This window comes from Candoia aspera, chromosome 1 (genome assembly GCF_035149785.1).
Source record: "Candoia aspera isolate rCanAsp1 chromosome 1, rCanAsp1.hap2, whole genome shotgun sequence".
NCBI classification, from domain to species: domain Eukaryota; kingdom Metazoa; phylum Chordata; class Lepidosauria; order Squamata; family Boidae; genus Candoia; species Candoia aspera.
Window position 1 is genome coordinate 71,480,896 of NC_086153.1, and position 15,245 is coordinate 71,496,140.

A 15,245-nucleotide genomic window follows, 5' to 3' on the forward strand; every position below is an offset into this window, starting at 1 on the left:
GAAGTGGAAGAAGACAATAGAATAGGAAGGACAAGAGACCTCTTCCAGAAAATTAGAAATATTGGAGGTAAAGTCCAGGCAAAAATGGGCATGATCAAAAACAAAGATGGCAAGGACCTAACAGAAGAAGAAGAGATCAAGAAAAGGTGGCAAGAATATACAGAAGACCTGTATAGGAAGGATAACAATATCGGGGATAGCTTTGACCGTGTGGTGTGGTCAGTGAGCTAGAGCCAGACATCCTGAAGAGTGAGGTTGAATGGGCCTTAAGAAGCATTGCTAATAACAAGGCAACAGGAGACGATGGCATCCCAGCTGAACTGTTCAAAATCTTGCAAGATGATGCTGTCAAGGTAATGCATGCTATATGCCAGCAAATTTGGAAAATACAAGAATGGCCATCAGATTGGAAAAAATCAACTTATATCCCCATACCAAAAAAGGGAAACACTAAAGGATGTTCAAACTATCGAACAGTGGCACTCATCTCACATGCCAGTAAGGTAATGCTCAAGATCCTGCAAGGTAGACTTCAGCAATTCATGGAGCGAGAATTGCCAGATGTACAAGTTGGGTTTAGAAAAGGCAAAGTGAAGAGGAACTGAGGAGCCTTATGATGAAGGTGAAAGAAGAAAGTGCAAAAGCTGGCTTGCAGCTAAACCTCAAAAAAACCAAGATTATGGCAACCAGCCTGATTGATAACTGGCAAATAGAGTGAGAAAATGTAGAAGCAGTGAAAGACTTTGTATTTCTAGGTGCGAAGATTACTGCAGATGCTGACTGCAGTCAGGAAATCAGAAGACGCTTAATCCTTGGGAGAAGAGCAATGACAAATCTTGACAAAATCGTTAAGAGCAGAGACATCACACTGACAACAAAGGTCCGCATAGTTAAAGCAATGGTGTTCCCCATAGTAACATATGGCTGCGAGAGCTGGACCATAAGGAAGGCTGAGAGAAGGAAGATCGATGCTTTTGAACTGTGGTGTTGGAGGAAAATTCTGAGAGTGCCTTGGACTGCAAGAAGATCATACCAGTCCATCCTCCAGGAATAAAGCCAGACTGCTCACTTGAAGGAATGATATTCAAGGCAAAACTGAAATACTTTGGCCACATAATGAGAAGACAGGACACCCTGGAGAAGGTGCTGATGCTAGGGAGAGTGGAAGGCAAAAGGAAGAGAGGCCAACCAAGGGCAAGGTGGATGGATGATATTCTAGAGGTGACGGGCTCATCCCTGAGGGAGCTGGGGGTGTTGATGACCAACAGGAAGATCTGGCGTGGGCTGGTCCATGAAGTCACAAAGAGTCGGAAGCGACTAAATGAATAAACAACAAACTGCAATTAAAATGTTTAATACAATATCTCTCTGTCTCTGTCTCTATCTCTGTAGAACACAGTTGCTGCAATACCATTCTACATTTCCCAGTTTACTGTTTCCCACCCCCATTCACCATATATATATGTGTGATATTTATGTGGAAGATACACATGCACTTACATTTCAGAATAATTCATATTCATCTGAGAAAGGGGGCTATAAATCACCAAAAGAGTCAGACATTAAAAGCAAGAGAAATGCTAAAGGCTCAACAACAAATAAGAAATGCTTGAGTAGTCTTTTTAAAGCAATATTTTAAATACTTACACAGCTGATAAAGAACTATCCTTTTTGGGTTTCTTTTTTTCTCGAGCATCACTGAAATCTAGAGCAGCCTTGTCCATTCCCAGCAATTCACTGATTCTGTCTTTGCCATAGAACTCTCCATATTTATCCATAACCTGAAACAATATAGTGACTATTATTTTTCTTTCTGAAATGTTACTTCCTATCTGAACCCAAGTTTTTCCAGTACCCTCATCATGATGTATTTAAGTTACAATTCTTTTATATAAAATTCTATATTTTTAGCAACCTCTAAATTTGATAATGGGGCAGAGAGGATCAAACTAGAAGGACCTTTGTCTTGACAAGATATAACTTCTATACCCCAGTGATTTGAAGAGAAGTTGTAAACTGGATTGCAGGATGCAGGGTCTTCTACAATGAGTAGGAAGGTAAATGCAGGTAAAGATAATATGAATAGACAGGAAGCTCTTTATCCTAGACTTGCTGGCTCTAAATTAGGCCTGGCAATGGGAAGTGGGATAGAAGGGAGGAAAGGAAGCTAATTTGGGAGGAGGCAATTAGCTCAGAAACATCTACAACACCCCAACCTTGGGTCTGGCAAGGAGGAAGGAGGAGGAAAAAGAAGGAAACAGGAAGGCAGAAATGGAAAAAGGAGGAGAGAGGAAGAGATAGAAAGGAGGGGAAATAAGAGTATTTGAAAATAGCAGGGAACCCCTCCCCTCGCCCCAGCTTAATAACTACTCAGGAGCGAGAGGGGAAAAAGGGCAGACATGAGGCTTTGTGCAAAGAATACTAGAACAAGGATTGTCAGCTAAGTTATTATGATGTGAAGAGCTGGAAGTTCACTTTTGAGGAGAAGCTGAGAAGCAATTTGGAGATCTAACCCAAGAAGAGAAAGGTGCAAATACAAGAGGGAAAAAACTAGACTGAAGACTGGCAACCAGGAAGCAACTTCAGGAGGTGATGGTAGAGACAATTAGAGTGAGCCCATTCCTGCAGGGTAAGGAAGGACAGCTGGTGTTCCTGGATAGTTAATTTAATTGCATTGTTTGTTTGTTTGTTTGTTTATAATTTTTATCCCTCCTTTATTATTTTTATAAATAACTCAAGGTGGGGAAAATACCTATTAGTCCTTCCTCCTCCTCTTTTCCCCACAACAGCCACCCTGTGAGGTGAGTTGGGCTGAGAGAGAGTGACTGGCCCAAGGTCACCCAGCCGGCTTTCAAGCCTAAGGCGGGACTAGAACTCTCAGTCTCCTGGTTTCTAGCCCGGTGCCTTAACCACTAGTTCCTACTGTGTCAGTAAGTATATTGCTTATATGTGTTTTTCCTAATTATATATGTAAAAATGTATAAACTTCATGTTTTTATTTATTTATCATATTTTATTTATTTATTTATATTTTTATGACTGCCCATCTCCCACACATGGGGGACCCTGGGCAGTTCGCATGGACGATTCGCATATTTAGATGTGGGATATTCTTTGTCCTATTGGATGCCGAGGAGGGAAGGATGACATGCCTTAGGGCTTCTCCTGTTAGCAGAAGTGTGTGCACTGGGCTTGATGAAAAAACATTCTACAAGAGCTGGAAAATCTGTGGGAGAGGATTCATCCAGGACTAGCAGTAATGTTATAGCTAGTGAAAGAGCATTATACCTCTTTAAATCACAAACTGATAATAATTCTGAACATAAAAGTACCATCAGCTTGGTGCGTAAGCCTTGTTCATGTGACTGAATGAATGAATGTTGGTTTGAAGAGAGATTGGAGTCATACGTGAAAATTTTAGCCCCATTCTATGCTAACTCCGGTTCCAAGGTGAACATGCAAAAGTCATAAACGAAGCCAACTCAACTTTATTTTAATCTAAGGACATAATTGTATTGTTTTTAAAATACAATAATGTATACATTCTCCTCATTTAGCAACCGCAATCCATTCCTTAAATCAGAAGCAAAATGGTCACTAAATGAACACACGACAGAGAGAGAGAGAGACTGCAAAGATCACTGGTTGCTGCTGCCTCATTTAGATGAAGTTCTCTCTTACAGCTACACCAGTGTTACTCTCATTCCAGCATGCATTCTGGTCAGGTACATGAAATGTTGTTGTAAGTGCGTGCATTGGTTGGAAAATGATTTTTTTTAAATTACTGTTGTATTTGCAAACAGTCGCTAAATGAGGTAGCCACTAAACAAGGAATGGCTGTAGTTACTAAAATGCATTAAATCAAGTTTTAGCTTACATGTTTGTTTTAAATAATTAAAATAATTGTGTGACATACAAGCTATAGTATAATGGATATACTCAAATAAATTATATTTTTTTGTAAAAAGGAGTTTTTGTGTGTCCTTCAACGCCACTAGGCTTGTAGGAAACTGCTCCCAGGCTTATCTTGAAGCCTGGTTGAGAGGAACAGTATTTCTAAATGTGTTGGACTGAGTGCAAGAGCTGGGGAGGGGTAAGCATCATTCTTCAGTGGTTTGGTCCTTCCTGACTTAGCCAGATCTACTCTGTGAGGCTGGCAGGAAGAGATCAAGCCCTTGACAGCTATGCTATCACAGGACTTTCTGCTACTTATTATCTACATGAAGCTGCTGGGGAAGATAATCCACAAGCAGAAGGTGAGACATCATGCCCACTTATCTACTTCCATCCCACATCAGGGAGGAGATCTGGTAGAACTACTGAACTGATGCCCAGAGGCTGTTAGATCTGGATAGGGAGAAAGAATCCTTTCGACTGAATCCTACCAAGACAGAGTGGCTGTGGATTTGGAAGCCAATTGAGTCGAGATGCTTCATCTTTGATTTAGGATAGAGTAGCACCTCCCCAGAAGGAGATATTGGTATATTGTTTTGCTGCTACAGATTAAAGTTACTGTGGTAACTAATGATTTTGGCCGGGTGAGGAGGTTGAATTTAATTGTCTTCTTTTCAGATGTTAATAGTTGCACTGAGTGGGAGGAACCTTGCCTGGACTTGTTTTAGTTTCAGTTTTCCTTCTCTGTAGGCATGTAGAGAGTATGCAGCTGAGGGAGATCTCTCTCCTCTCTGAGAGCCTGTGAGAATGCAGAAGCTGTAAATATGTTTTTGTGCTTTCTGTAAATAAATTTATTTTTATAGAAATGCCTGGTGTGTGACTTTTCTCATCTTTCCTGGGCCAAATGCTTTCTAGCACTCTGCCAACAGGAGATGGCCTGAAACTTGGGGTCCTCCTGGACTCATGATCCCTGCTTGAACAGCAGTTGAAGGTCACAGCCAGGAGGGCCTTTGAACAATTACATTTTGTGTACCAGTTGTAGACTTTCCTAGATCAAGAAGCTTTATTCACAGCCATGCATGCCCTTATTACATGCAGGCTTGATTATTTGCAAAGTGTTCTGCATGGGGTTGCCCCTGAAAACCATCTGAATGCTTCAACTGATACAGCATGCAACAGCCTGGGATGCCTATATTACACCACTATATTGGAGCTGCATTGGCTGCTAGTTAGATTCCAAGTGCAGTTCAAGGTATTGTGTGTCACTTTTAAAGACCTACATGGCTATAGGCCTAGCTGTCTTCAAGACTGCCTTCTCTGAGTTGAATCTGTTTGTCCAATAAGATCTAAGAGAAAGGACTTGCTGAGTGTCCCATCACGAGAGACAACAGGCTTGAGCCTTCTCAGTGATGGTCTCTCCCCCTTGGAAAAGCTGAGCCCCAAATATCTAGACCATCCACTCCTTAGCACATACTCAGAGAACCATAAAAACAAGGCTTTTCAAAAAGGCATTTGGGAATGATTAAAATAATGGTACTCCCAAACTGTAGACTGATATTGGATTTATTATAATTGTATTAATTGATTTTCATTCTTAATCTTCTTATATTAATTCTATAAGCTGCTCAGTCTCTGGAAATGGAACACTGTATAAACTATAGTAATACATCTAATCTGATTTAATCACTGCCAATTCTGATTTGTCATTAAATAGGCGAAAAGGAAGCAATTGGGCCTATTCTGCATATTAAGAACACTATCACCTTAAGCCCTTGCCAAGAAAATTGCAGGGACTAGTCCAGGCAGTCGCCAGGAGTCAACACTAACTCAAAGGTACATACACATACATACACACACACAAAAAATAATCACCTTAACAGAGAATTGGTAATATTTTCTGATAGCAGTGAACTTATGCTGCAAGCTGCATGAGCAATACACTCTGTCTGATGTAAAATTGGGAGAAGGATCTCAATATAGGTACTCAATATGGATCAGCTACGTCTAAGGCTTTGAGCTCATAATTACAACCCAGTAATGGTAGAAAATAATATACTTCAGATATTTAGACCACACTATTTAAAAATGAAACATATAATTCAACAGTAATGAAAGACTCTACCTTTCTTTTCACAAACTTGTCCCAGTAGTTGTTAGGAAAAGACCTAAGATGTGAAAGAAATTCTATTTAAATATAAGGTATCATTCACATCAATAAACATACTTTTATAAACTCCAAATTTACAGGGAACATTACTGACATTTTCAAGATTTCCCCACCTATAAAGGAACTTACAGAACTTATAATTCCTCACTGGAAAGTAATGCTCAGTGCATCTGTAAAATGATTACCTAATGGATACAATTAATTCAATGCAAGTTCAATTTTTTTTCCTGAAATTAAAGTTCAAGATTAAACTGACACTACTTACTTCCCATATATTTTTCTTATATTTTACCTTAAATACAATTGCAACTAAATGTCCCTTCTGCCAAACTTTGTCCAGATATATGAGCTGATTGACATTGCTTTACTATCAAAGGCATCAAAATTTTTAATGAACTTATGAATTTCTTTCAAATCTGAAATTTGATTTCACATAAAATTCTCATTTTTATAATTCTGACTGAAAATTTTCTTCTCTAATGGCCACACTGTCTTTCATGTGTCCAGAATGAAACCCTACATAGCACAGCATTCAGTATAACATTAATTATTATCTGCTTGGATACAAAATTATACTCTCAGGTTTGCCTGGTAAATGTACATATACCTCAATAATGACATTAAGCCATGAAGCTATGTGTAAGGCTAGACAGTTTATTTTCAATCCATATCAATTTCACAGGTATTTATTCATAAATCATATAAATCTATTATAGCCAGATCAAAGAACAGATTTAAAAAGCTTTGCAAGGAAATTTAAATATAAATGCATATTTAAAATTATACAAATTTCAGGGCATCTAATAAAATATACATTTGTTAATTATATAAATGTATGCATTTTCAGAATCTAAAAATAATGCATTTTAGGACTAATTTTGCAATATTTCTGAGCCAAGACTTGTACTACATAATTGTGAGAAATCCAGAATATAATTATGTTGTTTATTGCTATACTATAAAAATATTTTTAAGAGATGAAATATAAAAGATAATTTATCATTTCCATGCATTACAGGCTTTTTAAATCTATATAAAGTTTCCCTAGTGTGAATTTTTCCCACCACAATTATACTAAGTGTGTGCTAAAATGCACTTATGTAATAAGTATATTTCTTAGCACTTGTTATTTGCAAGATAAAATTTCATACTAAAATATACTTAGGAGAGCTGTAGCTGTCTCCATTTTTGCAATTTGTGTGCCACAGTTGTATCCAATCACTATTCATTCCTGTTAAAATTAAGAGTGTATTATATAAACTATGTAGCTTCAGAAAGGATAAACGAAAAGACTCACTGTGTATTGATGACAAGTCTGTCCCACTGTCCCTTAATATCATCTTCTGAAGGCTGTTCTGTAATATATAGCCCATCAAATTCCAATTTCCTTGCAACTTCTTTTTCTCGTTTAAATATTACCAATGGAACCTAGAAATACAAGTACAAAAAGTCATTTAACTTCACCTGGAGAAATTATCTGTTAAAAATACCTGGATGCTGAAAAAAATGCGAAGAATGGATAAGCTAACATAGTCTTTTAAAGTAAGATAGTATACACAAGGACCTTTTTCCAAAGAGGTAATATAATCGAGTGAAGGGGGAGGGCGAGAGAAGTGAGGATTTTCACTGATTCTCCTTTTCCACTGCAGTCACCTATTCCATTTCCCACAGTGCTCTAGAATGTCCCTTCCAGAAAATGTTTTAGAAGATACAATGGACTAAAGTAGGAAGGGACAATCAGCAGAAATCACTGTTTCTTCTTGCCATTAACAGATGCACAACATGCACAGAGGTATATAACAGGTACACAAAATTATCCGTGCATATCTCCAGTTTGTTCTTTCAAACAAAAAGAACTACAGAATTCAGAATACAAAGTTTTGATTTCTTTTGTTTTCATATTTGTTGATTTATACTGTAATAGTTATTACTTGTTCTGATGACAAACTTTTAAGATAGAATACATACAAATACACACAGTAACCAGTAAATTATCAAAGAGAGGGAAACAAACATAAGAATAAATCCAAGGGAATTAAAAGTACAGTAAGCAGATGTGATTTTCTTGTTCTCTTACTTTCAGACAGTAATACCCAATGATGCAGAAAAAGGAAATGACAGTGTGTAAAATCGCTAAAATGCGGAGTGTAGGTTCCATGTAACCACTGCTTTCTTCAAGGACATAGTGTACTGTGATGATTCTATGAGAAGGACTTTCTAGGCTGTTTAGCTTCAATTTGTCAGCAGTACTAACTACTTGAACTTCCTTTTCTTCTGTCACTGAAGAGGTAGAGACCTGTTGAAACAATTTGAGTTGAAGAACGATTTGACAGAAATGTCACATTTCTACAAGCTACACACAGAAGAGAAGGGATAACAGGTGGAAACAGGACTCTTCCAGAGAACGATCGTTAACATTTAACAGCAGGAAGCCTTGAGCTGAGACTCTGCCAGAACTCAAGACTGTCACCTCCCTTCCTTTCTCTGCTGGCGTTTCTTATTTTCCTTAGTCATATGCTATTCAAATTTTATTTTCAAATTCTATCTTTAAACAGTATGCCAAACTCTACAAAGCTTAAGTAATTTTAATATTGTTTTAGCCCTCCATCAGCCCCACCCCTTCATTGCATATATCAACTTTTGTCTCATAAAATCATGGTAGACCTTGTGGCCTTCATAGCCACTTGAACAAAAGGCCTCTCCTCTGGATGTTTGTTGATAAAGTGTTGGGTCTCTTTATTAATAATAATACCAAGCTGATTATTTGTAAATTCATGACCTGAAAATGCACAGTAGTTTGTTGTTGCTTTGACTTTCTAAGTGACTGAGATCAACTACCGAGTTTACCTCTGAAATAGGTAAGTACTCCTGTTATGACTATTTCTTCCTCCTCATGATACAGCTCAATATTTTTCCATTTTGCCTGCCAAATCATTGTGTGTATACTTCTGAAGATCATATAAACATTTCTTTAGTGCCCTCTGCACCTCTTATTTAGCAAATAATTACTCCCAGGTTCCACCTTTGTTTCTTTTGTTAATATACTGATGCTGAGAAGAGTGCATAGCTCTAATGCTAGAAGTAGGGTATATCATTCCATGATTCTTTGTAAAAGGAAATGTTCTCATAGTTGTTGAGCTAGATCCCTACTTTAGTCTAGCACAATGTACCATTTCTGCACCTCATCTCTGCAAGCTAGATATATATAGTAGGGCTGTGCAGCGCTTTGGATTCAAAGCCAAAAAGATGCTTCAGAGAACATGAGAATGCTCAGAGAGCATTTTTCTGCAACTCCTTAAAGATGGGTTGTCTTTTATATCCAGAAAGATGCAAATTCGCACCTTCACACTGAAGATGTTGCCTAGTCTGGCAATGAAACGTCTGCAAGAAAACAACAAGGCTCAGAGTGCACCAAGGGCTCCACAGATGCAAACTGCATATTTGTGTGAACAATTCATTTATTATTTCTTTATTTTAATCTATCTTGGACAACACTGCACAACATGGAAACTTACATATACTTGCACTAGTAGTATACATTATTATAAAGCATAAATAAAAGTATGGAGTACTGAGAAATGCTACAGAATAAATTCAACCACCTTTAATGAATATTTGTGCAGTAAATCCATAGGCCAAAAGCTGTCTACATAAGCAAGCCCTAAATTCAGGATATTACAGTATGTCAGAATTTTACACTACAACATAGGCTAAGAAAGTAAAATAACTGATTATGAATAAAGAGCTTGAATTAAAAATCACTTAACTTTTTGTATGTTAATTTCATACACAAATGAAAAAGTTTAAAGTATGAAGGGTTTACCTTGTAGAACAAAAGAATGAAATTAATGGCAAATGCGACGAATAAAGCCAGCATCCTCATATTGTAGAAATTCCGGGCAAAATAATTCTGAAAAAAGAAATAATTTTGTTTTAGGCCAGTTTAAAGTCATGGTTAAAATGTTGAATTAAAAACCAGGAAACTGAGTTCTAGTTCTCCCTTAGGCACAGAAGCTGGGTGGGTGATTTTGGGCCAGTTACTCTCTCAGCCCAACCCACTTCACAGGGTAGTTGTTATGCAGAAAATAGGAGAGAGCATTATGAATTGTATAAAAGGCGGCATATAAATCTAATAAACAAATATGCTTAATAGTTAGATACACTGAACTTAATATCTATATCTTATCTATATAACTTGTAAAGTGCTATCCTAAATAAATTAGAAATTTTCCATTCCAGATTATTCACATATTTTATGAAAATTAAAACTGCTTATCCAAATCATATGTATTCAGTGTTGAAGGACTGTATCTGAACAATGTATGTTAAACAGTGCCAAACTATATTATGCATGCAAAAAGGAAAGTAGAAAGAAATAATATTTCCATATATATGGTGTGTATGTCTGTGTGTGTGTGTGCATGTATATGTATATTTGTTTGTGTGTGTGTGCATGTATATGTATATTTGTGTTTGTGTGTGTGTGTGTGTATAAATAAAACAATCTGGAATGAGCGGGAAAGTACCCAGAAGTGGTTTAGTGTTCCCTTCCCAAAAGAATCCTTTTTGTGAAAACAAATAGTGTCTAGCTTCTGAGTAGAAGTAGATGCAAAAATGAATTAATCTGTAAAAATCAAAATTTAAACAATCATGAAAACAAAATGATAAATTATAAGGAATTCTTATCTATTTTAACTTTTAAAGCCTTACAAGGACTTTCTGTTGATACGCAATAATTTTCTTCCAAAAGGCGGATTCTTGCAATTCTAGTTCACCATGCCTATGTTTGTGACGCTGCTTTTGTTTCTGTTTTCCTTTATCTTCTTTTGTTTTCTCTTCTTTTTCTCCATCTTCTCCCCTGTAAACACGTATTTTCCAAAACTATAATACCAGCCACATTTCTCAATTAAAACCTAGTATCTCAATGAGAAAAAAATCAACTGCACCATGGGAAAAGACCGGGTCCTTTTTCAAGTACACACACATGACAGTAGTTGAGAAAAGCATATGGAAAACGTACAACAGATAAAGGGCTCAGAAAATCTATTAATAATAACCATGTATTAATAAAATAATAATAAAAAAATATTATTTTATTATTAATAATAACCGCCCAGAGTCCCTCTTTTGGGGGAGATGGGTGGCAGCAAAATTTGAATAATAAATAAATAAATAAATTGTATAATGAAGTTGAAATGGAAAAAAAAAATACTGTGTTAAAAAGTAAATATATATTACAAAAGTAAATATATATTACAAAACACAGAGAAGAGAGGGGTAATTATAGACTACTAATTCCTAGGTGGTGTTTTGCACAATTCCTCGAGTACAATAACTGTAAGGTACATATATACATACAGATAAACTGTAAATTTATACTGCAGTACAAAACACTTATTTGGAATGAATTCTCATGGCTGTCACTGGATTTATTTCCCAATAAGGTCACAGTCTTGATGGAACTATTAATTCTGAAAGGAATGGGACATACTCTGCTTTTTCATGTTCAAATTTAGTATCTTCTCTTTCGTCTTTTCCATCTTCATTCATCTTCTGGTCCTTGAATGAATAAGTATAACCAAGAAGAAGGAAAACATTATGACAATGGTCTATTTTCAAAAAATGTGGCTTAAAAAAACAAAAGGGTATTGCTACTACAAAACCTTTAAAAACATATGCTATGGCTCACGTAGAAAACAAGGTAACACATTTTCACTTGAAAATGCTTCTTTCATTAAAAAAAAAAAACCTAAAGGTTGTAACCCATCTTAAAACAAGGAAAACTTTGGTTGCTGAATAGGGCTAACAAACATGAGATACTTATTTATCATGCATTAAAATAGCTTTAAAAGAAAAAAGAGATTTAAACAAGACAGATAAATAAAAACAGTATTTGTACCTTTATTTTTTCTTCCACATCAGGTAAAGGGAGTAAGGAAGGACTGCTCAACAAATCGCTCAAGCCTGCATTTGGATTATGTGGGATTAGTTTATATTGTCCTCCCTCTCGTTTTAAATCTAAGCCAAAAATATCTGAGAGGAGGTCACTATCTTCCGACAGAGCTTTCAGATCAGTTAGGTCTTCTGCAGGCAAAGCAGCTTCAGCTGGCTTCCTTTCTACTTCTTCTCCATCACCACGTACCTCATCCTGAGTAGGGTCAGGCATGTTGGCTAAAAGTTCAGCTACCTTAATTTTCTTGGCTCCTTCAACCAGGCTCCCTCCAAGCAGCAGGCTGTACATGATCTGAAAGAAGCCTCTGGAGACGCTTGATAAAAAATGCACAAAACCCATTGAAATGCTCCAGTAGGAAGAAAACAAAGCCAGGAGCATGTCCTTCATGGTCATTTTTTTCATCTTCTTCATTTGCTTCTTTATACTTTTCACGCTTAGCATTTTCATCAGAGTCATCGTGTTATGCTTGAGGGCTACTAAAGCTGATGTGACGGTCACTAGAGAGAAGAAACCTATTCTGGGGTCCTGCTCTTCCAGCTTCTCATTTTCACTTTCTTCTTTATTTACAGACCGCTCGTTCAGATCTGACTCTGAGATCTGAGCAGCCAACTGCATTTCAAAGATAGTGTCTTCACAAAAATTAACAAAAAGTTCCATTTTTTCCTTTTCCCCTCCTTCATTTACTACATCAAAGATAAACTGCCTCTTTGACTCTTTAACCTGAGGTTTCTCCCACTGTGTCCGACTTGATTCACTGATCTCAAAGTAAACTCGTTCAATGCGCTTTGCACTGCCCATTATTTCTATGCGTCCTAAGAAGGGCTGGAAATAGTTTAGAACACTGTCTGCCAATTCAAGGAAAGTCTGCAATCGCGTGTCATGTGGCATGTGCTCTGACAAGTTTGTCAGCAAAACAGCAACATTGAAACCAATGTCTTTAGCTGGCTCATGAAACCGTTTCACAAATTCCTCATAGTCCAGAGTTTCATTCTCATCAGTTTCAGCACAGGAGAGGAGAAATTCGGTTTCAGACTGAGTATAGTGTTTGTGGCTTTCCATTGCTTTATGGAAATCTCTCTTGGAGATAATGCCCTTACCATCAGGATCATATTCTTTAAATGCATCAGAGAAAGTTAAATCTTTCAGTTTTAGAAACATATCAAAAAACTTTAGAATCATTTCTACATTGTTGAACGATTCCACCAGCATGTCAACCATTTGCTTGCCGATTGTTCCATTCACAACATTACCTGAATGTGGGAAAGTGCATCAATAATCTTACTACCATACTTTTTAAACTGCCTAAGTAACACAAAGAAATGTTAAAAACATTGAAATTACACTACAGATCTGAGAACAGCAATATTGTATTTCAAAATAACATTTAGAAATATTTAGACAATATTTAGGATTGACCAAACATGAAATAGCTTGTGTTTTTATTTCAGGCTTAAAAGACAAAGTGCTTTATACTTCACATTTCTACAGCTGTTGCTCCCATTTTCCTATTCTGAATTACAAAGCACATATCATGGTGGATGGACTGTCAGGAGCTGTTAGTGAGTGGACATGGTCACAGCTAGAGGTCAGTAGAGCCCACATGCTGAGAATCAGCTAGAGATGACACATCTCCCTGCACAACCTTTGCAGTTATACTCTTGCACACATATATCCTCACAAAGAAGATGCGCAGGAAAGGGGAAGGCTTATCATGCTCCTTCTAGCCTACTCAACATCTGTTGAACCAGTTGAAATTCTTTTGCTCTGGTAAACGCGCCTCATTATAATTTTGGTAGGTTGAGGTAGCACAGTTCAAAAAAAGGCAGGTGTTTTGTGTGGACACTCATTCATGTGTGCCTGCTCTCCAACTAAACCAGTCAAATCCAATTTGATGGCTGATGGAGGGAATTATGCTTGGGGCAGACTGAAGGTTTCAAGGGCTGCATGTGGTATGCAGATTACGAACACGTAATTAGAGATAAGCTTTTAATAAGCTTCACTATTTCTTAATCCCAAGAAAGGCCTTTTTAAAAAAATTCGCTCTGAAATGGAGGAAAATTTAATCTGACAACTGAAGATCAGCATGCGTAAAGGGCCTAATCCTGTGGCCCCCTGGAGACTCAAAAGTATGGTAAATTAAGTGGATCCAAAGTTACCATCAGCACAATCCTGAATACTCTACTTTATAACCTATCAGCAGCAGAAGAACCACAAGTGATAGTAAGCTTAGTATAGCCCGAAAAGAATAGGACTATCTACTGTATATCTATCTGGCTATACTAGGGATTGCCAAACTATTATTTTGCTAATAGATCTCCTGTATGCCAGAGAGAAATTGTTTCACACTATTTAACCCCCTTCCACACCCTCAATTAATGTCTAGAATGTCTTTCTTACATTATTATGAAGCTCACTGAAATCAGAAAATGTTATCATTTTTTTATTGAATACTATCGTTGGAAGTTGTATTTCTTCCACAATAATTTATACTAATTGGCAGGCTGCATACTCTCTAGCCAACTTGCTGATATTAAACATGTCTTTGCATTTCATTTATTGGCACTACAGCAGGCAAGATAGTGTAACCTCTTTCTTCCCTCTTGTGATCCTAATATTCTTTTTTTTAGGTATTTTTTGCACTGGGAGGAAACACCCCATGGGTGCAAGCTTTCTTACAGTTGTAATTTGAAAAATAAATTAATACAATGTGTTTAAAATTACAATTTTAAAATTACCTTCCAACATAGATAGCAGCATGACCACCATATCCTTCTGAAGGTCCATTAATTCTTTCAGTAATTCAATTTGACTAGAATCCTGTCAATATAAATATAAGATTTCCAGAAGTCATTTTTTGCTGCAAGGAGACAAAATCTTATTCCTGTAGTCAATTTGCCATAACTTGCAAGAGGAGGAGAGGACATCGTAAGGCATTTTCTAACATATACCCTTTAGGAATAATACATGTGAAATTATTTACATTAATTTCTTCAAAGATTCTACATCTTGAAACACTCAGAGAACAGATCATCCTTCTCAAAAAAGTGACAAATATCAAAAAAGTCTACCAGCTTTATTCTCCATAATGCCCAGTCCTTGCCACTTTCTGAATCTTTACAATGGTTCTAAATTCGATAGTTCCATAGTTGTTTTCCAAGACAGAGTAATATTTTTCCCACTGGGTTATATACTTCTCCCACTAATATCCTTTTAAAAGCTGCCCCTGCTAGA

At 36.8% G+C, this 15,245-nt stretch overlaps 1 protein-coding gene across 1 annotated transcript in view; it reads right to left on the bottom strand.

Annotated features, from left to right (window-relative positions):
- The window catches only part of RYR2 (ryanodine receptor 2), a 258,198-nt gene that overhangs the window by 20,921 nt on the left and 222,032 nt on the right, over window positions 1-15,245 (bottom strand). The window contains exons 90-98 of the mRNA XM_063292172.1: window positions 14,750-14,831; window positions 11,961-13,264; window positions 11,553-11,620; window positions 10,772-10,919; window positions 9,885-9,971; window positions 8,139-8,357; window positions 7,359-7,489; window positions 6,017-6,059; window positions 1,648-1,781 (exon numbers count right to left, since the gene is read on the bottom strand). Coding sequence (XP_063148242.1) covers window positions 1,648-1,781; window positions 6,017-6,059; window positions 7,359-7,489; window positions 8,139-8,357; window positions 9,885-9,971; window positions 10,772-10,919; window positions 11,553-11,620; window positions 11,961-13,264; window positions 14,750-14,831 — 2,216 coding nt within the window. The remainder of the gene's footprint in view (window positions 1-1,647; window positions 1,782-6,016; window positions 6,060-7,358; window positions 7,490-8,138; window positions 8,358-9,884; window positions 9,972-10,771; window positions 10,920-11,552; window positions 11,621-11,960; window positions 13,265-14,749; window positions 14,832-15,245) is intronic.